This window comes from Phyllostomus hastatus, unplaced genomic scaffold (assembly GCF_019186645.2).
Source record: "Phyllostomus hastatus isolate PE091 unplaced genomic scaffold, TTU_PhHast_1.1 phas_contig_98, whole genome shotgun sequence".
Classification (NCBI taxonomy): Eukaryota; Metazoa; Chordata; class Mammalia; order Chiroptera; family Phyllostomidae; genus Phyllostomus; species Phyllostomus hastatus.
The window spans coordinates 10,013,274-10,035,670 of NW_025333999.1; the positions used below are offsets into that span (position 1 = coordinate 10,013,274).

The 22,397-nt window shown below is 53.3% G+C and overlaps 1 protein-coding gene across 1 annotated transcript; it reads left to right on the top strand.

Moving 5' to 3' along the window:
* The first annotated feature begins 1,332 nt into the window (after positions 1-1,332).
* On the top strand, positions 1,333-21,073 carry RHOBTB2 (Rho related BTB domain containing 2). Its single transcript, XM_045853119.1, has 10 exons — positions 1,333-1,941; positions 6,041-6,242; positions 6,891-6,994; positions 7,536-7,721; positions 8,379-9,397; positions 9,667-9,785; positions 11,928-12,078; positions 15,840-15,928; positions 16,685-16,790; positions 18,184-21,073. The coding sequence occupies exons 2-10, from the start codon at positions 6,051-6,053 to the stop codon at positions 18,396-18,398; spliced, it is 2,181 nt and encodes a 726-aa protein (XP_045709075.1). The 5' UTR covers positions 1,333-1,941; positions 6,041-6,050; the 3' UTR covers positions 18,399-21,073.
* The last annotated feature ends 1,324 nt before the right edge of the window (positions 21,074-22,397 follow it).

Sequence of the window (22,397 nt, forward strand, 5' to 3'; positions counted from 1 at the left end):
ATATGTGGCAAGAACTTACTTGTACATGGTTTAGTTTGTTTCCTAAGAATGTACTCAAGACAATATTTTATGTTTTTATGGAGAGTCAGTCCTAGCTACAAGTGTGAAGTAGCACACTCTCACTCACCCTCCACCTCTTCTTCAGCTGGTAGGTTAAAAGGAGGGGGGGAAGCATCCTTCACCATTCCGACACTTACAGAATGTGGACCAGGCCAGAAAGCACATTTATCACCCATACCTGGATGGGCAACTTCCATTTACATGCATTCATAGATGGGGAGCGTGCTTCAGACAATGCAACATTTATTTTTTATTTGGCTTTTTTTGGGGGGGGGAGAAGGGGGCAATCATATTTTGCATAAACTAGTATTAGAGAGGATTTGCATTCTTGGGGCACAAGTTGTAGGTGTGATGGATGGGGTTAAGTGAAAGGCATGCCACTCTAGGCTTTAAAAATTGCCCAAAGGTAATCGACAAGATGGATAAAACCATACTAAGCTGACTAGTGTAATCACGAGTCTTGCACATGGAAGTTTCCTTTGAGGACCACTCATGTTACAGATGTCATCTCTTATAACTGCCCTGTTTAACAGAGCAGTACATTGAGACAGAGAGCCTACTGGTGAACTCCAGGTGGCAATGGGATGGGGGTGGGAGGGAAGTGGAAACTGCTGGAGGGAGGGAGAGACGGCTTAGACGAGAAACAGGTGCAGGTGGCACTGAGCCCCACCATGAAACTCACTAAGGGCCATGGCAGTGTGAGGCACAGGCTGCTGCCGCAGGGTGGTGTTACAGAGATGCAGACTTTTGGCGCCGGGAAAACTCCCACGTGTCATGGTTAGAAACGCAGAGAGCTTGTATGGAAACGCTGTCTCCCTCCCCTGTGAGCAAGTAGTGGAGGCCTGGGTTTAAGGGACAACGTAAAAGGGTCGTATTCCCCTCTCCTAACCCGCATTCCTTCCAGGGATGACTAGGGTACCTCTCGGAGTTCTTTGTCAGCTTCCCGGAGGGAAGGGGCAAACCCCGTGGGAGTCCAGCGAGATTTTGTGCCTCTCCGGTTAAAGGGACGCACACCGCACAGGTGGCGAGCCGAGATGCCCCCCTTCGCCGCGTGCCTCTGGGAGTGGAAACGGGGGGTGTGAGAGGAGCCAAGGGGCGGGGCCGGGGGGTAGGGCCTCCGGGGCTCCCAATCCCTCTCTTTCCCCGCCCCTGACCCCTTCCCACCAACCGCGCGCCGCGGTGGGCGGTGCCTGTTACGCAGCAGTCTGGTGCGATTCATCAACTCCCCTTTCTCTCCTTTTTTTCTCTCTCTCTCTCCCTCCCCCCCCCACCCCTTTCCTTTTTTTGTGAATGAAAGAAGGAGGTCGCGAGCGGTCTTGGGGACTGCAGCGGTAGGCGTCTAGGCTGCAGAGCCTTCGGAGCGGGCAGGGCAAAGCAGTGGCAGCCTTGGCACCATCTTCGCTACAGCGCGCCGCCTCCAGCCTGCGCAGCCCAGGACCCGCGGCGACAGCGCGGCCCGGCAGCCGGAGGTCGGAGCGGCCGCGCGCAGCCGGGCTCCGGCGCGCCTCCATGACATTGGGCGCCCGGGGCGCGGGGAGATGCTGATCCGGAAGAGGCGATGGCTGCAGTGTCGCGCGCGCGGCCGCTCCCGGCCCGCCGTCCTACCTGGGTTGCTCAGTCGGAGTTTCTGATCTAACGCTCCCGGGCCGGGAGCTTGTAGCAGCAGCAGCAGCAGCAGCAGCAGCAGCAGCAGCAGCAGCACCACCACCACCACCACCACCACCACCACCACCACCACCACCACCACCACCAGCTCGGCGGCGCCGGCATCGTCCTAACTTGCAGGCGCGGAGTGACCCCAGACATTTTACTAAAATGAGCGTGCTTAGCAGGAAGAGATGTGTTCCTTACACTAGAAATCACCCCGTCACATGTAGTGGTGTAAGTAAATGATTAATTTCTATTATGCTGGGTTGCAGGCAGCCTCTGGGAACGTGCCGTTTCGCCCTCCTGCGCCCTCCTGGCCCTGTCTGCGCCCCTCCTGACTTCCCCTCGGCTCCGACTCTTCCCCCGGCTATAGTTTCGGCTGCTCGAGTGGCGGGGGACTCATCTCTGGGTTTTTCTAGGGGAAGGACGACGACTTGATTGCCTTGGCGTGTCGAGGCCTTCTCCTTTCCTCTTTAAAATTATTTTTATTTTGTGTGTGCGTGCAGAGCAACGTGTCAGAAACAAAGGTCCGGAGTAGTTGAAATGTTTCCGTTAAAAATCAACGGGTTTGGGGTGTTTTGCTGGACATTCCAGAGGTGTTTCCTTCAACCCAATTCAATTGCAGTCTGTGTATCTGAGTTCTGGCAAACTATTGGGAGAAAGCTTAGCGGTTGTTAGTATTTGAGAAAGCTTAGTCCATGTTAGGCTTGCATTTTTGTTAATATGGTCATTCAAGATCCCTTTGGGCCTTGCTGCCCACTGTATCTTCCTGGGAATTCATCGCTCCATCCTCCTCCATATTATTCTGTCAGCGACACTCCCGTGAGAGCCTCCTTTAATTCCAAGGCCACCCTCTCTGTTCGTCTCCCCCTGATCCATCCTTCCCATCTATCATTCCTTATTTTTACCTTAAATTTTAGGATATTCCTTCCTTTTGCTTTTTGTAAGATGTGAGGTGTGGGATATTGGTTGCTAGGAGACAAGCCAGGCTCCCAGGGAGATTCTGTTTCCTTGACAACCAGACTGGGGCAGCTACAGATGAACAAGCCTCCTATCAGCTGTGGGAGTGAAAGGGGGGCTTTTCCGGGCTCTGCTAAAGAGTGTGTGTAGGGGTATGGGGGTGGGACTGAGCTGGTGAGGGTTGTAGCTAATCTGAGCACATCTTGCCTTTTGGTCTGTCCTGAGTACAAAGAGCTAGGAGAGCAGTGAGGGAATAGGGATCATGGGACAGGGTGGGGAGGGAACATCTAGTGACTCTGGGGTCACTGAAGGAGAGGAGTGAATTGTGGGTTGTGATGCCCCAGGGAAGGGTGGCAAGGAAGCCGTAGTTTATGGAGGTTACTCAGGAGCCTCAGAAGGCATGGGGATGAGGCGGTTGTACAGAAAAGTCTAGTCATTGAAGGAGAGAGTGCCAGAAGGAAAGGGGAAGTTGAGAAGCTCATTGAGTAGACTCTATCATCATACATCATCGATGTACAGTAAAATAGCAATATTTTAGAGCAAAAATTACATTATTGTTAGGTTGGCATGCTACCTCCAGTACAGGGTCTTTGTTTGAGACAGAGCTGATGAGACTAAGAGTTCTGCTGGCTTAATTGGGCCAGGCTGTATCTTAAAGAGTGGTATAATTACACATATAGATATGTAATCTAGCATTATATAATCCCACATTACATAAGAAGGCAAAGACCTCCTTTCAGCCCAGCCTGTCTTGGCACAAATTTACCAAGATTCAAGAGACTTACTTTCAAAGCCCTCGTACCCATTTTCCAGAAGGCCAGACTGATGCCCGGAGAAGTGAAGTGATTTGCCCTTTCCTAGATATGACAGTGAACTTTACCACTCAGGTAGTTGGGACAGGGGTGGAGAGGGAAAGAATGATGAAAACAGGGAGGAAGGGGAAGGATGGGGAGGAGCCATCCAGTCTGAGCGGTACCCAGCATGTCTGGTGTCTAAACTTACATAGTGTGTCGCTCCCCTAAGGATGCATAATGCAATTTATTTATCTACTTATTTAAAATTTTATTTATTTATTTTTAGAGAGAGGGGGAGGGAGGGAGACAGAGAGAGAAATATTGTTGTGTGAGAGAAACGTCAATTGGTTGGCAGTTGCCTCTTGCATGCCCCCAACTGGGGACCTGGCCTGCAGCCCAGGCATGTGCCCTGACTGGGAACCAAACTGGTGACCTTTTGGTTTGCAGGCCAGCACTCAATCCACTGAGCCATACCATCCAGGGCCCATAAGACAATTTAAACTCAAGTGCTTTTGAGTCTCAATTACATATTCTGTGAAGAGTACACTGCCTTTGCATTGCAAATGGTGAGGATCTTTATCGTCATGGGGTTTGAAAGGGGAAATTGAGTCTTGAGGGGATTGATATAAAAAGTTTGGACAAAGAACAGGAACATGACCTGCTGGGAGGCTGGTAGCCACAGCATTAGTGCTACCCTACGGAACCACATCACCTTCCTATGCACTTGTGTGTGAGCATTTTAATCATAAACTTGCTGATCTTGGACCAGCACTGCCCTGCTGTTCTGGCATCTTCCCTGCCATCAAGATACTCCTGGACCTAAGAACTGATGCTTCTTCTCCATTCCTCCCCATCACCCCCCTTCTGCCTGCCACTAGAGTCTAAATTTGAGAAAGAAGTTTTCTTGGCCAGTGGGTTTTAGAATAAAGGTGGCCTGCTGGGGAGAGTGAGGAGGGGTAGAAGAAGGAGAGGGATGATGCAGACAGTTACCCTGGAAACTGGGGAGGGACCTGCATGGAGACCCCTGTTGTTTGAGGTCCAGATCCTGTAAAATTCCAAGGAGTAGGAGGCACTCGTCTCATTGAGAAGTCCTTGCTGCACTTTTTGCTTAGGTTGCTGAGATGCATCCACTTGCACAAATCCTAGTTGCCATCGTTACTTGGATATTTCAGCTCCGCATTCCTGCATGCTGGCATCCAGTTACAGCCCGCAGGAATGGAGCTGCTGGTGGCCTGGCTCACAGGCTGGATGGTTCAGCAGTGAGGGCACCTGGGCAGCCTCTAGGACGTCTCCTTCCTTGGCCTAGGAAGGATTTCTCCAGGTTGCTGCAGCCCTCAGTGGATTTCATGCACACAGCACATGTGAGCAGGGGCAGGCCAATGACCCTAACGAACAAAGGTCTGATAACAATGCCTCCTAATAATGCCTGCCTTGCCCCAACTTCCGAGAGAGTGGATGCCAGCAGGGGGGTTGCCAGCAAAAGCCCCCTCAAGCCAAGGGCCCTCTCGATGACAGCTTTTTAAACACTGACATAACATTTGATTACATAGAAGATCCTTCTCTTTGTTCATTTGAGCCCTCCCTTGGGGAGTGGACACACCACTTCCTCTCTACCCAACACAGAAGGAAGCTGAGGCAAGCATTTGCCCAGAAACACAGGCCCGTTTCTGACCCTGTGCTCCTTCCCCGCAGAACCCCATTCCCCTCCCAGCCATTTTGGGGAGTGTCTTTCTAGGAGTGCCAGGTGGCTGGGGGCTGCCATCCTGACAGTCCTCCTCCCTAGGAATGGCAGGTGCAGACGGGTGTGGCGTGCTGTCCCTGAGGCTCAATGCAGGGTGCTGGGAGGGCACACCTAGGTAGGGGATGGCAAGGTCCACAGTTACCCCCACCTCTCTGTCCAACCTGGGCCTGCAGCTGAGTGAGCCCGCCACACAGGCCACGTGACAAACCCAGAGGCAGGAGGGGAGGCTGGTGGGCTGCTCAGGTGCACCCAGAAGCCTCTCCACCCAGAGAGTTTGGGAGAAAAACTCTGGCATCTCCATAAAGGGGGCTGGGGGCTTGGAAATCCTCCCCCAGAGCTGGACAGAGGTGAAGGTGGAGGCCAGGAGAGGTGCCTCCCAGCTCTGACAGGTCCATTAAATTTTAAAGTGGCCCTGCCCTCAGGCATGCTGGGAAGGGGTGGGGACCTGGCCCTGACTCTGCTTCTCTCAGCTGTTTGTTCTGCTGCCACAGCCCTGCTGGCGGGAGGAGAGTGGATGATGAGTGAGCTTCCCGGGCAGACGCTCCTCTTCCTGGGGGAGAGGGGACAGGCCCCGGGCAGCAGGCTCTACCTGCGGTTCTGTCACGGACCTCGGCTCCCTCCACCCAGAAGCCCAGTTGGAGGATGGTGGCAACCATAGGGAGACAAGTGGTTCATCTGGTGCAAAGGCTCCTTGGGCCCCTGCAGAGCTACTGCCCAGAAAAGCTGCCCACTCCCTTCTCCTCGCCCCTGCTCAAATGCTGGAAGTGAGAGCCGCTGGTCCTCACCCTCTGGGAGCTGGTGTGCTGGCCATCTTGACTATTTTTCTCCTCTCCCTCAGGTCCCAATTAATGGATTCTGACATGGATTATGAAAGGCCAAACGTAGAGACCATCAAGTGCGTTGTGGTGGGGGACAACGCCGTGGGCAAGACCAGGCTCATCTGTGCGCGGGCCTGCAATGCCACCCTCACCCAGTACCAGCTGCTTGCCACCCATGTGCCCACAGTTTGGGCCATCGACCAGTACCGGGTGTGCCAGGAGGTAAGGTGGCAAGGCCGCTGGGTTGGGGCCCACACCATGCCTCTGGGCTTCTTCCCAATCCTTTCCTTGGTGTTTCCAACCCTAGCCTGTGCTGAGCTCAGGGAAGCCCCCTGGGGGTAGGGTGGGGCAGCTGAAGAGGAAGGAGCCCCTGGGGAGAGGGCTGAGGGGAGCCTGCCCCAGTGGGGGTGGGGGGGGGGGTTTGCACAGCTAACCTGATGCCTGGGGAACAGTGTCTTGTGCAGTCACAGCCCCTGTAATGGGGAGCACTAGCTGGTGGGACTGGGGATTTGGAGAGATGAGAGCTGAGAGAAGGAAAGGATCTGCTGGCTGATTCCAGAAGGTCAGAGGCTGGTAAACAGGTGATTTGCAGGTAAAGCTGGAAACAAGGGCAGGCTCCCTGAGGGATCCCTTCCACACCCATGCCCAGCTGCCCTTTTAGAGTCTCCTTCCTCCTGGCCAGCTTGGAGGATACCCTTATTACTGAGTCTATAGCAAAGGCACCTGGACAGAAGCCTTGTGCTAACTCTGTCCCTCCATCCCCCTTGCTGCCTGGGACCCTTGGGCGTGAGCTGGCACCCCCCTGAGCTGACATGCAGGGGCCCCAAGGATGCGTGCCTTTGAGTTCTGATGCTCTCCCCACCCCCGAAGGTTCTGGAACGCTCCCGGGATGTGGTAGATGATGTCAGCGTCTCCCTGCGCCTCTGGGACACCTTTGGAGACCACCACAAAGACCGTCGCTTTGCTTATGGGAGGTAGGGAAGACTCTGATGCCTGAAGGGAGCCAAGGCGTGGATGTTCCCTGCTTTCCCCAGGAACAGAGCACCTTTGAGACATTTAGATGGGCAGGAAGGAGTGGAGCAGACAGGATAGGCTGGTCCTCCCGGGGCAGGCAGCGGGGGGGTGAGAGGAGCAGGCTTGGAGTCAGGAGGCCCGGTTCAGTGCTAGCCCTGCAGCCCACCAGCTCCGGGACTTTGGGCTATTAGGAGAACTGTTCCAAGATGACTTTTCTCAGCCTCGGGATAGTAAAAATAGTAATTTCTAACAGGGTAGCCATGAGGTCAAAACGAGGGTCTTTGGAGGCTCTAAAACACTAAATTAGAGGTATACAAGGTAGAGGGACATGTAAATGTAAATGTCGTTATACATTTTGGGAAAGACCATAAAAGCAGATCATGTGACAGGTGTGGGACTGTCGTGTAGGGGTGGGGTGTGAATGCCCCTTCTCCCTTGTTCCAGGGGCAAATAACCTGCCGCTAGCTCTCTCCGAGCCTAACGGCACTCTCTCATCCCCAGGTCTGATGTGGTGGTCCTGTGCTTCTCCATTGCCAACCCTAATTCGCTCCACCATGTCAAGACTATGTGGTACCCAGAAATCAAGCATTTCTGCCCCCGAGCACCTGTCATCCTGGTGGGCTGCCAGCTGGACCTGCGCTACGCTGACCTGGAGGCCGTCAATAGGGCCAGGCGACCCTTGGCTAGGTAGCGAAGCTGGTGCCTAGGAAGGGGCAAGGGGGAAGGCAGAGGGAGGGGGCATGTGTCTCCCTGGCGCCGTGTTCAGCCCCGAGGGAATTCCCCTCAGCCTTACACCTCTCCCTCCCTTTGAAGCAAGTCCACATAGAGAATCAATAAGAGTGTTCGGTCTTTTATTCCTGCCACCTGTCTTATCCATTCATTTATCTGTTCATTCATGTTACACACTGTGTCAGCTTGGTGGACTAAGCAGCATGAGGAGAGGAGAGAGGCAGCCTTTGCATGGAAGGGGTTTATAATCTTGCTGGGAGATAAACTTAGTAGGAGAACATGTTAGCAACCAATGTGGAAAGTTGCATGCTGACTACCAGAGAGCTAGTTAGTGCTAACACTGCTCTGAGCTGGAGAAATCGCCAGGGCCTGACAGATATGGAAAGCTTCCTGGAAGAAGAGAGGATTAGAGGTAGGCCTTGAAGGACTGGTAGGATTTGGTCAGATCAGGCAGAAAGGGCAGAGATTCACTGGAATTGAGCTGGGCAGGAGTGGGGCCCGGGTCATAGGCCCCACCCCCATCTGGTGAAGAACAGTGGGCCCTAGCGAGCTGCCTCTCCCTGCCCCTGTTCTCCCCCAGCAACGTGACATTGCTTTGCCCCCTTGAATGTCCAGGCCCATCAAGCCCAATGAGATCCTTCCCCCGGAGAAGGGTCGGGAGGTGGCCAAGGAGCTGGGCATCCCCTACTACGAGACCAGCGTGGTGGCCCAGTTCGGCATCAAGGACGTCTTTGACAATGCCATCCGCGCAGCACTCATCTCCCGCCGCCATCTGCAGTTCTGGAAGTCCCACCTCCGCAACGTGCAGCGGCCTCTGCTGCAGGCGCCCTTCCTGCCCCCCAAGCCCCCTCCCCCCATCATCGTGGTGCCCGAGCCCCCCTCCAGCAGTGAGGAGTGCCCCGCCCACCTCCTGGAGGACCCGCTGTGCGCGGACGTCATCCTGGTGCTGCAGGAGCGGGTGCGCATCTTTGCCCACAAGATCTACCTCTCCACCTCCTCCTCCAAGTTCTACGACCTGTTCCTCATGGACCTAAGTGAGGGAGAGCTGGGGGGCCCCTCGGGGCCAGGGGTCTCCCGCCCAGAGGACCACCGGGCTCACCCCGATCAACACCACCACCACCACCACCACCACCATGGCCGGGACTTCCTGCTTCGCGCCGCCAGCTTTGACGTGTGCGAGAGCGTGGAGGACGGTGGGGGCTCCGGCCCGGCTGGGCTCCGGGCCTCAACCAGCGATGGCATCTTACGGGGCAATGGCACCGGGTACCTGCCAGGGAGGGGTCGAGTGCTGTCTTCCTGGAGCCGAGCTTTTATAAGCATCCAGGAGGAGATGGCAGAAGATCCACTGACCTACAAATCCAGACTGATGGTGGTGGTAAAAATGGATAATTCCATCCAGCCGGGGCCCTTCCGGGCTGTTCTCAAGTACCTGTACACTGGGGAGCTTGACGAGAAGGAGCGGGACCTCATGCACATTGCCCACATCGCGGAGCTGCTCGAGGTCTTCGACCTCCGCATGATGGTGGCCAACATCCTCAACAATGAGGCCTTCATGAACCAGGAGATCACCAAGGCCTTCCACGTCCGCCGGACCAACCGGGTTAAGGAGTGCTTGGCTAAGGGCACCTTCTCAGGTAGGGAGTGTGCTTAGGGACTGAGCGGGAAGGCAGGGCCATACCCTCCCTGCAACCTCTGGAGGAGCCCAGGTTGGTCTGATGAGCACGTGGCCCTGGGGTCTGGAGGTGCGTTGGCTCCGCCTAGAGCCTGAGAGTGCATCACAGCTGCTCCCCAGCTCAGGGCTTTGGAGCGCAGGCATGCTGTCTGGGCACTGTCGACCCTGGGGGTGGGCAGTCCCACCTCCTTTCACATGTCCTCACATGATGCCTCATTTCCTCCTGGACAGATGTGACCTTCATCCTGGATGACGGCACCATCAGCGCCCACAAGCCCCTATTGATTTCTAGCTGCGACTGGATGGCCGCCATGTTTGGGGGGCCCTTTGTGGAGAGTTCCACCAGGGAGGTAAGGCTGGGTAGGGGGCGGGGAGAGAGACCTGCGCTCTTTGCATATGAGACATCATCTGTCATTTCATGGTGCGTTCTTCAGGACTCACTGGGTGTTAACCAGAGAGTGATGGGCCACAGGGAAGTTTATGAAGTGGTTCCAGAGCCGAGGGTTGTACAGTACACCGGGACTGGGAATCAGAGTGACAGCCTAACCCTACAGTTGAGAAAGCACTTTCAGTACATTATCTCCTGTCATCTCACCTGTGACTCCTCGACAAGGCTCAGCATTCCCACTTCATACGTGAGGGAAGTGAGGCCCTGAAAAGTTAATGACTCGTGCAGAGTTGTATAAGTAGGAAGGAGAGGCTAGGGCTTGAACTTAGGACCTCTGATTCCTTGGCTGTCTACGTTGTACCTTGCTTTCTCCCTGACACATGCAAAACAGCTAGAAAAAAGCTCAGTGTGTCCCAGGCTGAACCCGTCACTGAGGCATGGTGAGCATGACAACCGATCAGGAGGAAATTGCCATTGAAAAGGTACCTGTTTATACCCCCAGATCTAATAAGCAAGGGGACCCACAATGAGGGTTGGGGGAACACAGACAGAGGCACCAGGGCAGGGTGCGTCAGGAGACAGGGTGCAGGGAGAACTGTGGGCAACGGCCTTTAGTGTGGTTCCTCGGGAAGGAAGGGGAGGAGGAGGCAGGGTGAGGTTTCAGACTGGCTGGTTTGAGTAAGTTCAGTGGGCTCTGGGGCACAGGCACTGCCCTTAGTCACCTGGTGTCTGGGATGACTGGGGTAGGGGGACCATGGCTAGGAGTGAGAGCTGATGAAAGAAGTAGTGGGGGTGAGCATTCTGGATTGGCTGGTTTGCGAAACAAAGGTGCACCCTCTCTCAGGGGGTTTCTTTAACTATCTCTAGTAGTTGGCTAGCCCTGGGAGATGAGGACCCTCCAGGGTCAGCAAGCCAACAGAGGTCAAAGCATCAAAATACAGAAAATAAAAAGAAATGCTTCATGTGGTCAACTTCCCCTTTCCCAACAGCCACTCCAGCTGCCCTCAAGCACAGAATGGCAGCAGAGTTGGAAGGGGTCTCTCGCTGTGTCCTTAGAAACACTCTCTGAAGTCTGTTCTCTCCTTTGCATTCTCCCAGCTGAGCAGAGGGACCTAGGCCGGGCCCTGGGTGTGCTCCTTGTTCTCTGAGCTTCTGCAGCATGAGTTGCCCATCACTCGGCCTCGTAGCTAACAGGGCACTACTTTGTGCAGCTGCTTGAGGTGCTGAGGGTCCACACACAGTTTTCCCAGCTGGTCTGTGGTGTCTTGAGTGCAGGGACTAGGTCTTTACTTTTGCCAAGTGCCCCCTCCACCAGCACCAGTCCCTCAGTGTGTGCTGAATGAAAGACTGGACTTGGAACAATGCAGAATAGAACCTGTGTCACACCAGACAGGGATGTCCTAGAATTTCTGGGAAGGAAGCCCTTCTGGAAGAGAGGCTAAGTGAAGGCTTGAGATTTGGGTCAGTCTCTGATCCTTGAAGTGGGAGTGGGACTGGGATATGCCAAGTGGGAGACTAGGGACTGTGAAGCCCCAGGGGCTCGCCAGCCCTGCGCACTTCTCAGCACCATAGAAGCAGCTCACAGCTCTGCCTGACTCCCAGTGCAGCCTGAGAGATTTGCAGCTAATGAGAAAGCAGCTTTGTAGCAGCGCTGCTCTGAGGAGGTCCCTGAGGCCCCTCGTAGCAGCTTCCAGAAGCCAGCCGATGTTGGCTTGCTTGTTCTGTAGCCCATTTGTGCCACTCCCTGCAGGGCCCAGTGGGGTGGGGGAGGGGGCAGGGTGTAGGTTCAGTGACCTGAAGGACTCCTTCAAGCCCCCTCCCTACCAGAATGGCTTTGGAAGGACGCCAGTGAGAATCCAGGTCTTTTTAAAGGTTCTTAGAGCGATGCTCACTGCTGCTGCCAACCGATGGGCTTAGCACAGGTTGTCACTCTGGGAGACAGGCCTTTGGGGGACTTTTCCTCAGCACGTACAGGGGCAGCACAGGGGTGGCTGTCTGATGGGGAATGGAGGCAGCTATGCGGGCCTTGAGGGCTTTCTGAGTTTCTTGGAGCTGAGTGACCCTTCCCTAAGGGGACCTCACCACAGGCTGCTGTGCCCCACAGGTGGTGTTCCCTCACACGAGCAAGAGCTGCATGCGGGCCGTGCTGGAGTACCTGTACACGGGCATGTTCACTTCCAGCCCCGACCTGGACGACATGAAGCTCATCATCCTGGCTAACCGCCTCTGCCTGCCGCACCTGGTTGCACTCACAGGTAATTAACCCAAGTGCTCAGACCTCTCAGGGGGAGAAGTCAGGGGAGCCCCCGGGAGAGGTCATTTCTCTCACCGCTAGCACCAAGGGACCTGTCTACGTAAGGTGAGCATGTGGATGCATATTGGAGGTTGGGTGAGGACACAGAGGTGAACAAGTGTGTGTGCGTGAGAGATGCTTGATGGACTCACCTGTAGGCTGTCCCAAAGGTGATTATGGCTTGGCAGAGTGGTCTCCAGTAGCTCACAAGGCCTGGTGTTCCTACGAGTGTGGCTTCTCCGCCCAGGCAAGCCTAAGAAGTCAGAAAGAACAGAACACAATTCATGTGTCTACACTTCGGTCCTCCTTCTTCCTTTCCTTCTTTGTTTTGTGTCATATAAATCTGCTTTATTTGTTGTTCTGTGTTGCTTTCATTTTTCTTCTTCTTCTTCTTCTCCCTTTTCCTCTTTCTTCTCTCCCACTTTCATTTTCTCTTCCTTCTTCCAGAAACAGACAATGAACGCTGACCTGCCACTCCCAATTCCTTGAACAGATTGTGAGAGCTGGAGTTCACTTCGAGAAGGGACCAGCCTTAGGGGCCCTTGGGTGGAGCAGGGCTGGAGGCAGGAAGGGAGGCAGGCCGCTCAGGTCCCAGGGGCTGAGAGGGCCTGGAGCCAGCGATGCAGGCAGACAGACAGCTGCTCATGATCTTGGAACTGGATTTGCGTGGTGTTAGCGTTGGCATCTGTGCTGATGCTGATATCAGGGTTGCATCTGTGGCCGGGCAGAAAGCAGGGCCTGTGATACTGGGCTGAGGTTCAGTGTCAGAGCTGCTGGGCCCTTGGGCAGATGATCAAACTTTGGACTAAGCTATGAGGGAAACTTCAGTGTTATGATGAGAAAAGGTTACAAGGTGGGGCTTGGTCATAAGAAGAAGGCAGAAATTAGTGATCAGAACCGAATGTTAAGGGCTGAGCCTGCAGAGGGCATCGAGGGGCCCCAGCTGAGGGCACAGCAGGAGAGAGGCTTCTGAAGGTCACAGCTGTGGCAGTGTGTCACCCCTGCTGTCCGTGAGAAGTGTGCATCTTCCCTGAGTACATAAAGTTCCCCAAACTCTTAGACCAAGAGTCAAATTCAACTTTAGAAATGATTCAAGGAAAAGTGTATGAAGATGCTTTATAAGTCTATTTCATCAGGCAGGCAATCAGGCAAGCCAAACAGGCACTATTGGTTAAGCACGCGTGGGTAATTTTCACAAGGTTGCCACTGAAAATGTTAAATGGCCCTGATGCATGAAAAGGCTCATAGGAAATAATGTTGAATGACTTCTTCCATGAAATGGTCTATGCACACCAGAAACCACACGCACAAACTTGTTGCATGTACCTCCTCAAGGACCAGCAGGAAATGCTGTGTGTGCTATAGTTGGTGTGCTTTGCGTTTGGTGAGATATGCTTTCTCCGAAGTTATAAATTCAAGCTTAAAACTTTGTTGTTAAATAGAACAAATATATATATGTTCAGCTTAATGAATTATTATGAAGCAGAATGATCATATCAGGAGCTAGAACCTTCTGACCACATCAGCAGCCCTCCACCTGCCCTTCCCAGTCGCCGCCTCCCCTCCTCCCAGAGTTACCGCTCTTTTGGGGGTGCTTATTATGACCTCACTTCCTTGTCTTAAACGCTATAGCATGGTTTTATTTTTTATATACTTTTTTTTAGAATTTGTTTATTTTTAGAGCTAGGGGAAGGGATGGAGAAAGAGGGGAAGAGAAATATCGACCAGTTGCCTCTCCTACATGCCCCAATAGGGAACCAAACCCACAACCCAGGCATAGGCCCTAACTGGGAATTGAACCAGCAACCTTTTGCTTTTTAGGACATTGACCAACCAACTGAGCCACACTGGCCCGGACTTTTAAGTTTCTTTTAAGTTTCTTTTCATCTAAGGGGTATCAAACTCTTTTCACTGGGGGCCATATCAACCTTGCGGTTACTTTCATAGGGCAGAATGTAATTTCAACTCATTAACAGTTAAGGAGTAGTTACATTTATACAGTCCTAAAATTACACTTGGCCCTTTGAAGGCAACCATGAGGCTGATGTGACCCCTGGTGAAAATGAGTTTGATACTCCTAATCTAAGGGCACCTTGTTTGTTAAAACATTTTTCCCCTTGCAGTTATTTGTTGGAAAAAACCCCACCAATTTATTGTAGAAAATCTAGACCTCAGCTTATTGTACCCCTGTAGTACACCGTGTTCCCTGTAATCTGGCTGTCGGGCTAAGCCTCCTTCACAGTCAACTTCTTTTTGGTGAGACGACTACTTCTCAGGTTTTCGTTTGCATCCAAAAGCAGAGATTGTCTGCTTTTCTCCCTTTCCATGGTGTTGTCAGCCACTGAGTATCATTGCCTGGATCCATGAATTTATTAGGTGTTGTGAAATGATAATACTCTAATTCAATCATTCCTTTCTTATCTGCTGGGATACTTCTAAAAAGAGAAAAATCTCCCCTTTCCTACTGTTTGGTTAACCAGTGGTGTAATTCATATAGGAAAGACAGGTGAACGCTTGAGTCTTTCATTTACCAGATTTCAAGATAAAGCGGTTTCCTATCATCCTTAGAGGGTGAACAATTAGTTGTTGTTGTTTTTAAGATTTTATTTATTTATTTTTAGAGAGGTGAAGGGAGGGAGAAAGAGAGAGAGAGAAACATCAATGTGTGGTTGCCTCTCATGTGGCCCCCACTGGGGACCTGGCCCGCAACCCAGGCATGTGCCCTGACTGGGAATCAAACCTGCGATGCTTTGGTTCGCAGGCTGGTGCTCAATTCACTGAGCTATGCCAGCCAGGAGTGTTGTTGTTGTTTTTTAAGCATTATTATGAACCCTTAGATTTGAACTCAATCCATTTCAGATAATTTGTAATTATCCTTATTGAAACTCAAATACTTCCTGAAACTTTCACCAGTAGAAGTCTCTTCAAGTTGGCTCCAGTGTCTGTGCTCCTGGTCCTATGGAGTGACAAGATGTCCCAGGTTCATGGTGTCCGTCCCCTGCCCCCGACCTGGACTGGGCCGTTTCTCCCCGGAGGCCTGGTCTCTGGCAGCCGAGGTGACCCCTGGAGGCTGCCATCTGTGCACCGAGGTTGCACCTTGCGCTGCGATGGCTGTTCTGTCGAGGCCTTTCCCATGGACTGAGCTGGGAAATATGTTTATATTTCTAAATATAAAACACCACAGGAGTTTATACTGGTACTGTTAAAATTCAGAATGAAAAGTGTTTACTTCAGTATAAACACTTTAACTTAAAATGCAATATTAGCACACAATTTGTTATAAACGTGAATTAATACAAACAACTGGGTCTCATCCGTAGCGCTAAGTCATAGTTCTCAGCACACCCAAGCTTCACACCCTCCCCTGGCAGCGTCAGCGGTGCTCACCACGCTGGCTGCATCGGGGCTGTCGTTGCATCTTAGGCTGTTTGGTCCCTCACGTGTAGCTTGAAAGTCCTGTGACATCCTCTTAACAATACTGACGTTCTCCTTCACTTCCCACCCTACTTCACTGGGGAAGTCTTGCTCTCCCGCCAGTTTCATCACTGGTGGGAGCAGACTTAAATTGCCTGTGGCTTTTCCTGGGCCTGTTGGGACTTGCCCTTGGCCTTGGCCTTGGCCTCGGCCTCTCTTTGCTCTGCAGTAGGTCCTTGCTGGGGGGATAGGTGCACACACATCCATGCACGTGGTCCCTCTGCTGATTTCTGGCTGTGTGTGTCACAGAGCAGTACACAGTGACCGGGCTGATGGAGGCAACTCAGATGATGGTGGACATTGATGGGGATGTCCTTGTGTTCCTGGAACTGGCTCAGGTAGGATGGTAGGGAAAGAATCTCTCCACCAGTCTCAACTCTGGGCTCTGCCTACTGGCTGCAGATGGGGAGGGGTGGTGAGGTGGTGGGTGAGAAGGAGACCCCATGTCAGACTCAGTTTCCTGATTGGGTAGAGTCCCTGTCAGCCTCCAGGCTAGAGGATACACCCTACACGCCCGTAGGAGGGGCTAACCTCCAGGAGAGTGGGGGTGGAAGGACTGAGACTTCAGGCAACCCCAGGATGGGGGGTTGGTGGGGGGTGGGTGGGGGGGCAGCCCCCAGTGTCCTGTATAGACAGGGTTGCTGCCTGCCTGAGGTCATTTAAGGAACGCTGGGGATTCCCCATCCAAAATTAATTGGCCGCCTCCTAATTCCTGTACACACAGCAAAATCTCCCACACCAGCCCTGAGGGTGTCAGAGATTCTACCATTAAAAGATTAGCTCAGGGAGGTAAGCATGACAGATGCGAGTCTTGCAGGCACCTAGGGAAATTGGCTCTGAGCCTGGTTGTCAGCACCTGAGAGCAGACTGCTTTGGCTCCTCGGGGAAAGAAGAACTGCCCCTAGGGTAAGATCTGAGGAGTTTGGGCACCGAAGGAGGCCACCCCGGAGGCTTAGGGACTCCCTTGGATGCTGGCACAGGACAGAGGCTAGGGTTGGTGGCAGCAACAGTGCCGAGAGCCAGTCCCATGAAGCTTTAGCTGTGACAGCAACTGTAGCTGCCTGTGCTGACCCCGCCCGTCTGCGTCTCCCCAGTTCCACTGTGCGTACCAGTTGGCAGACTGGTGTCTCCACCACATCTGCACCAATTACAACAACGTGTGCCGCAAGTTCCCCCGAGACATGAAGGCCATGTCCCCAGGTGAGCATCCCCAGCAGGACCTGCTGATCCCCTCTTCACACTGAAGGGGCCTCCACTTGGGGCCAAATCTCCAATCTGACCCCAGGGCAGCTGGTAGCTGCCTAAGACCCTTGGGCCCAGCTTGACCTTGCGGGTGGGAAGTGGCCTGCAGAGCTGCATCCAGCCAGGCAGAGGGGTGCAGGCACAGTGCCGGTGTGGCGGGCAGAGTATCTGGAGACCTGTTGCAACTCTCCACCTCTCTGGGCTTCTGTCTCTCCCAGGTATAAAGAGGGTGTTAAACTACAGGTATTTTTTCAGACTTTTTGGGCAGGACTCCACAGTAGGAACTACCATTTTATTATTTTTTTTTAGATTTTGTTCATTTGTTTTTAGAGAGAGGAGAATGAAAGGAAAAAAGAAAGAGAGAAACATCAGTGTGTGGTTGCCTCTCACATACCCCCTGTTGGGGACCTGGCCCACATCCCAGGCATGTGCCCTGACTGGGAATCGAACTGGCTACCCTTTGGTTTACAGGCTGGCGCTCAATCCACTGAGCCACACCAGCCAGGGCTAAAATTTTACATTGTGACAGAAAAATACATAAATTGTTTTGAATGCTGCTCGTGACCTGCTGCACTGTTTCACAGCCTTGGCCTGGGCACTAGTCACAGCCTAGACACCCAGACCTGGGCAGCCTCTGAGGTCCTGGGGACGCTGCCTCTACTTGATTGATGTGTCAGGTCCCGGGGCTCAAAAGAAGCTCAAGGGCACCAGGGAGAGATGTCCCTGGCGTCCCAGAGTTTCTGCCACTCAGTGTCCTTGAGGTCATCACTGGGCACCCTCTTCTCTGCTGGGACCCTGCTCCCTGCCGCCCACTTGTTGGCGTGCCCTACCCATCCTCTCACCCCATTCCCTCCTTTCCAACCTTCTAGCGTTTTCTTTCTAAAGCACAGCCCAATCACTTACTTCACTCCCCTGGTTCCAAACTTCCGCCTGTGGCCTCCCACGCCTTTCCCTATCTGTCCAGATCCCTCAGCCTCTAGCCCTCCTGGTCTGACCCTCCTGCTCTCCTGAAGCGCCTTGTCCCCTTCTACTCAGAATGTCAGCTCCAGCAGAGACTGCCCGCCCTGGCCTCAGCCTCACACACCTGCCCCCACCTCATCCTTTGTCTCCCACTGAGACCGTCCCAGGGGACTTTCTTTAGGGAGCTCTGCAGCCAGACTGGGGACTCTGGGAAGGCAGGGGCTTAGCCCTGGGGCCCCAGGGGCTGGGGTGTGCTCCTTGCTGACAGAAGGCTGCGGGTCCCCAGGCATCGGGGTGGGGGAGGGTGTCCCTGGGCACCTCCACATCCCAGTGCTCCTCTAGCCCCTTCTCCGGCCTGCCTTCTCACCAAGCCCCGTGTGTTCTGCTTCAGAAAACCAGGAGTACTTTGAGAAGCACCGGTGGCCGCCTGTGTGGTACTTGAAGGAGGAAGATCACTATCAGCGGGCCCGAAAGGAGCGTGAGAAGGAGGACTATCTCCACCTGAAGCGGCAGCCCAAGCGGCGGTGGCTGTTCTGGAACAGTCCCTCCTCACCGTCCTCTTCTGCAGCCTCGTCGTCCCCATCTTCCTCCTCGGCTGTAGTCTGAGATGCTGCCACCCTCTTCTGACCCTGCTGCTGTTGTGCCCACCTGCCCTCGCCCCTCTGCTCTCTGCATCGCCCCCTCTGCCTTCTAGGGACAAGGGCACCCACTGAACCAGGACCCTGAGGGCGGAGCTGTTCTCACCAGCCAACGTAGCTCAGCAAGAGAGGGGTGGGGCCTTGTGAATCAGAGCTGGGACCCCTGCAGGGGTGCCCAGTTCTGAAGCAGGGCAGGGGACAGTCCTGGGAGGGGGAGCAGGGAAGAGCTGAGAGCGCTGCCATCTTGTCTCTGGAGAGCCCTGGAGTCAGAGGGAAAACTTCCAGCCACGGGAGCTGTGGTCTGCAGAGGTGGCCCCTCCCGGGGAGCGGCAGTGGCAGGGAGGGTTCCTCCCCTAAAGGCCATGATTTCCCACCAGGGGACCGGAGGGTTGCACATGTTTTGTGGGCATTTCCACATGGAGCCTGCTCAGATCCCCACTGGGGCAGTCAGGGCAGACATTAAGCTTTCAGAGCCTAGCGGAAGGCTTGCCCTCTGCCTGTGGGTGCTGTCTGCGTAGGCCTGGCAGAGCCTACTGGAGTTCAGGGCTCCAGGCCTAGGAGCAGGGCCTTCTGGTGCAGTGAGAAACCCCTCCCTCCCCTCTCCTTCCCCACTCTGAAGTGGGACCCAGAGGAAACTGCTGGGGCAGGGGGAGAGAAGGTAGGGGGTGGTGGCTGGATGCAGCAATCCTGTGCTCCTCTGGGCTCAGCTCCCTGCCTCTAGTTAGCACGGCTTATGGGGTGGGACAAAATTAGCAAAAGGAAAAAAAAGCAACAAACAAAATCACCAACAGAAACACTCTAGCCTCTAACCCCTCAAAGAAGGAAGAACAGAGACCCCCATTCCCTGTATGGCTTACATTTGTATCAAACCCAACAGGGTCCCCCATGTTGATGAGACAAAAGGTTATGATTATAGAATTGATTCCAGTGCCTTTCAGGAAGGGACTTGGTCACCAGCGGTGCCTGGGGACTCCCTGGCCTGCTAGCACACTCTGGGGGGCAGCACAGGTCCCATGCCTACTGCCTGCTGGGATCAGAGCTAGGGGATGGGAGGGAAGGGGTGGCCTTGGGGTTCGGATATGGCATTAGGTGGCTCCTGTTGCCCATGTGAGAACCTGGTTACCCTGCTCCCTTCAGAGGTGACCCCACAGGGTGGGGATGTTGTGGAGGGAGGTTTGGGGCCGAGGTCGAAGGTCTGGAAGGTCACTGACTTGGGAATAGGAATCTCAGTGATGAAGGATCACAGGACAGGACCTTACTTGGTGCCGGTTTGGGATAAAAGGGGAGGAGGTAAGGGAGACCTAAGCAGGAGCAGCTCCGCAATCCCTCGGGGGTGGGGGTGGGGGGAAGAGAGAGAGGATGGACCAGAGAATGGGGGCAGCAGCCTCCAGCCCTGCAGGGGAAAGCTGGGCCACAGTGGACCCTCTTCCCATTTCTACTCCTGATCCTATTTTACTCCCACAGGCTTTTACACTCAAAGGACAGTCCCTCTGATGAGGGTGGAGCTGCAGACACAGCTCCTGGGCTGAGCCGTGGAGTCACCAGGCCTGAGAAGGAAGGACTGGCTGTGGTCTCAAGGCTCCAGCATGGGTTCCACCATTGAGTGGGGTTTAAGGTCTGGGAGAGAACAAACCTAGAAATGAAGGACACCCCTGTAACAAGTTAGTGGTGCCAAGCCCTAGAGATTTGAGGGTAAGCTGTCATCAAAATTAGAAGCAGGAGGTGGCAGGGCAAGCAAGCCTACAGCACCTGGGGCCCATGCTGTCTGAGCCCCAGACTTCTGGGCTGAGCTGCATCCCCTCCAAGTTCTCTAGGGTGGCTGGTGGGTATGCCTGACTCGTGCTGCCCTCTACTGGCTGCCAGCCTCCCATGGCAGAGCTTGCAGTCTGCAGCCCCTAGGAAGGCTGGAGGGGTAGTGGTAGAAGAGGGGTTTTGCCTTGTAGGGTGGGAATGGCTTTGCACCCAGCACCTTTGCTCTGGGGAAGGAAACAGAGGAGGAGCCCCAGGAATTCCCAGGAACGCTAGGTGAGAGGGAGAGCCCAGGCCTAAAGTCCAAGGGTGGGGAATGGGTGTCCATGAACTTGCAAGGCTGAGCCATCTGGCCCACTCACAAGGATGCAGAAAGGCCAGTGGGGAAAGTGCAGGTGGCCCAGCAGGTGCAGGAAGCTCACAGGAGAGGGACTGCTGATCCGCCCCAGCAACCAGAACCAACTCACAGGTCTGGGACCCACTGCCCCTTCCCAGTTGCTCTGTCAGAGCTGGGCTGCCCCAGGCAGGAGCCCAGTAGGACCAGGTGTAACCAACCCAGAGACACCACCTGGGGAGGCTGTGGGGAGCCAGGCTGGGCCTGGGGTCCCTCTCCCAGGTGGGAGGGAGGGTGGAGGGGCTCTAATTCCAGTCCCCCATGAACCTGACTCTTAGAAATCCACAGGCTGACGACCCACCCATGCGGGGCAAGCCTGATGGCATTACAGGAGGGGAAGGGGCATGTCCCCTGTGAGAATACACAGCCCTGCACTCCTGCACTCAGCTGTTCATGAGGGGAGTGCAAGGATGGGGGGAACACACACACACACACCTCTTTTTATATAAGGTTTCATATTTAATTTGGTCATGAGTTCATAAATACATGAGTATTTTGTACCTAATGGCTTTCCTTGCATTATTTCCAACAAACTCTTCAAAGGTAGCACCTTCCACTGCAGAAAAGTGTGAAAAAATAACCAGTAATGAATCATTGTAATGCCTACTGTGTAGCAGGTGCTATTTGAATGGAATGTAAAACAAAAAACAGCTTCCACTCGGGAAGCTGACTCTCTGAATGCATAAACATGACAAACACTGATAAGGCTGATACTTTAGGTAGGATGCTCAAGTTTGCTGAGGGAGAGACACCTGAGCTGAAACCTGATTGGGAAGAAGCCATTCACTCACATTTTCATCTGAAGACAGAGAGTCCTGCACAGAAGGAACAGGGAAGGCAGGAAACGCCTGTGTTTCTCAGGAATGGGAGAGGCCTCAGGGCAGGACCTCAGAGGGAAGTGGGAGAGGTGAGTAAGCACAGAGGCCATGGAGGCCCCCTACCCCCACCAGAACACTAAGCTTTGAACATGCCTAAATGTTCAGGCACTTCTAGGTCAGGCTGAGCCACACCAGTCTTGAAATAAGACAATACACACACCTTTGGGACTGTAAAGCCCCGAACCACTGAGAACTGCCACCTCCATCACTGGATCCTAATGTGACTAGAGTAAATACTAAGGAGGGTGTGGCGGAAGGAGGGCTAGAGTGGTGACAAAGTATTTTAAAAAGAGAAAATGATACAAGAACAAAACTCTAATGTATCAGTCATTCTAGGCTCAATGCTCACAGTATTTAAGAATATTTGTATTTCATGCAGAAGTCAGATGCTGCCAGAGGCACTAAGCTCCTCACATAGGGAATCTATCCTCAAAAAAAGGCAGTTCTGGGCCTCTAATTCACAGACAACAGGAAGTGACACAGCTCAAAATTGTAGATCAACATCTCTGGTAAGTATGCAAAAATCTTCAATAAAATATTAACAAACTGAATATAAGAATATATTTAAAGGCCACACACTATGGTTGGTTAAATTAAAACAAAGGAGCCAAAAATATACAATGGGGAAAGGAAGGTCTCTAATTAATGGAAAACTGACAGCCACATGCAAAAGAATGGAAATGGACCACCATCTTACACTTGACACAAAAAAATTAACTCAAAATGGATTAAAGACCTGAATGTAACAATCTGAAACTATAAAATCCCTAGAAGAGAACACAGGCTACAGTAAGCTGCTTCAAGGTCTGGCTGATGGTTTTCTGAGTCTGACACCAAAAGCAAAAGGAACGAAAGGAAAAATAAACAAGGGAACCAGTAAGTGGGACTACATCAAACTAACAAACTTCTGCACAGAAAAAAAAACCAAACCCAACAAAATAAAAAC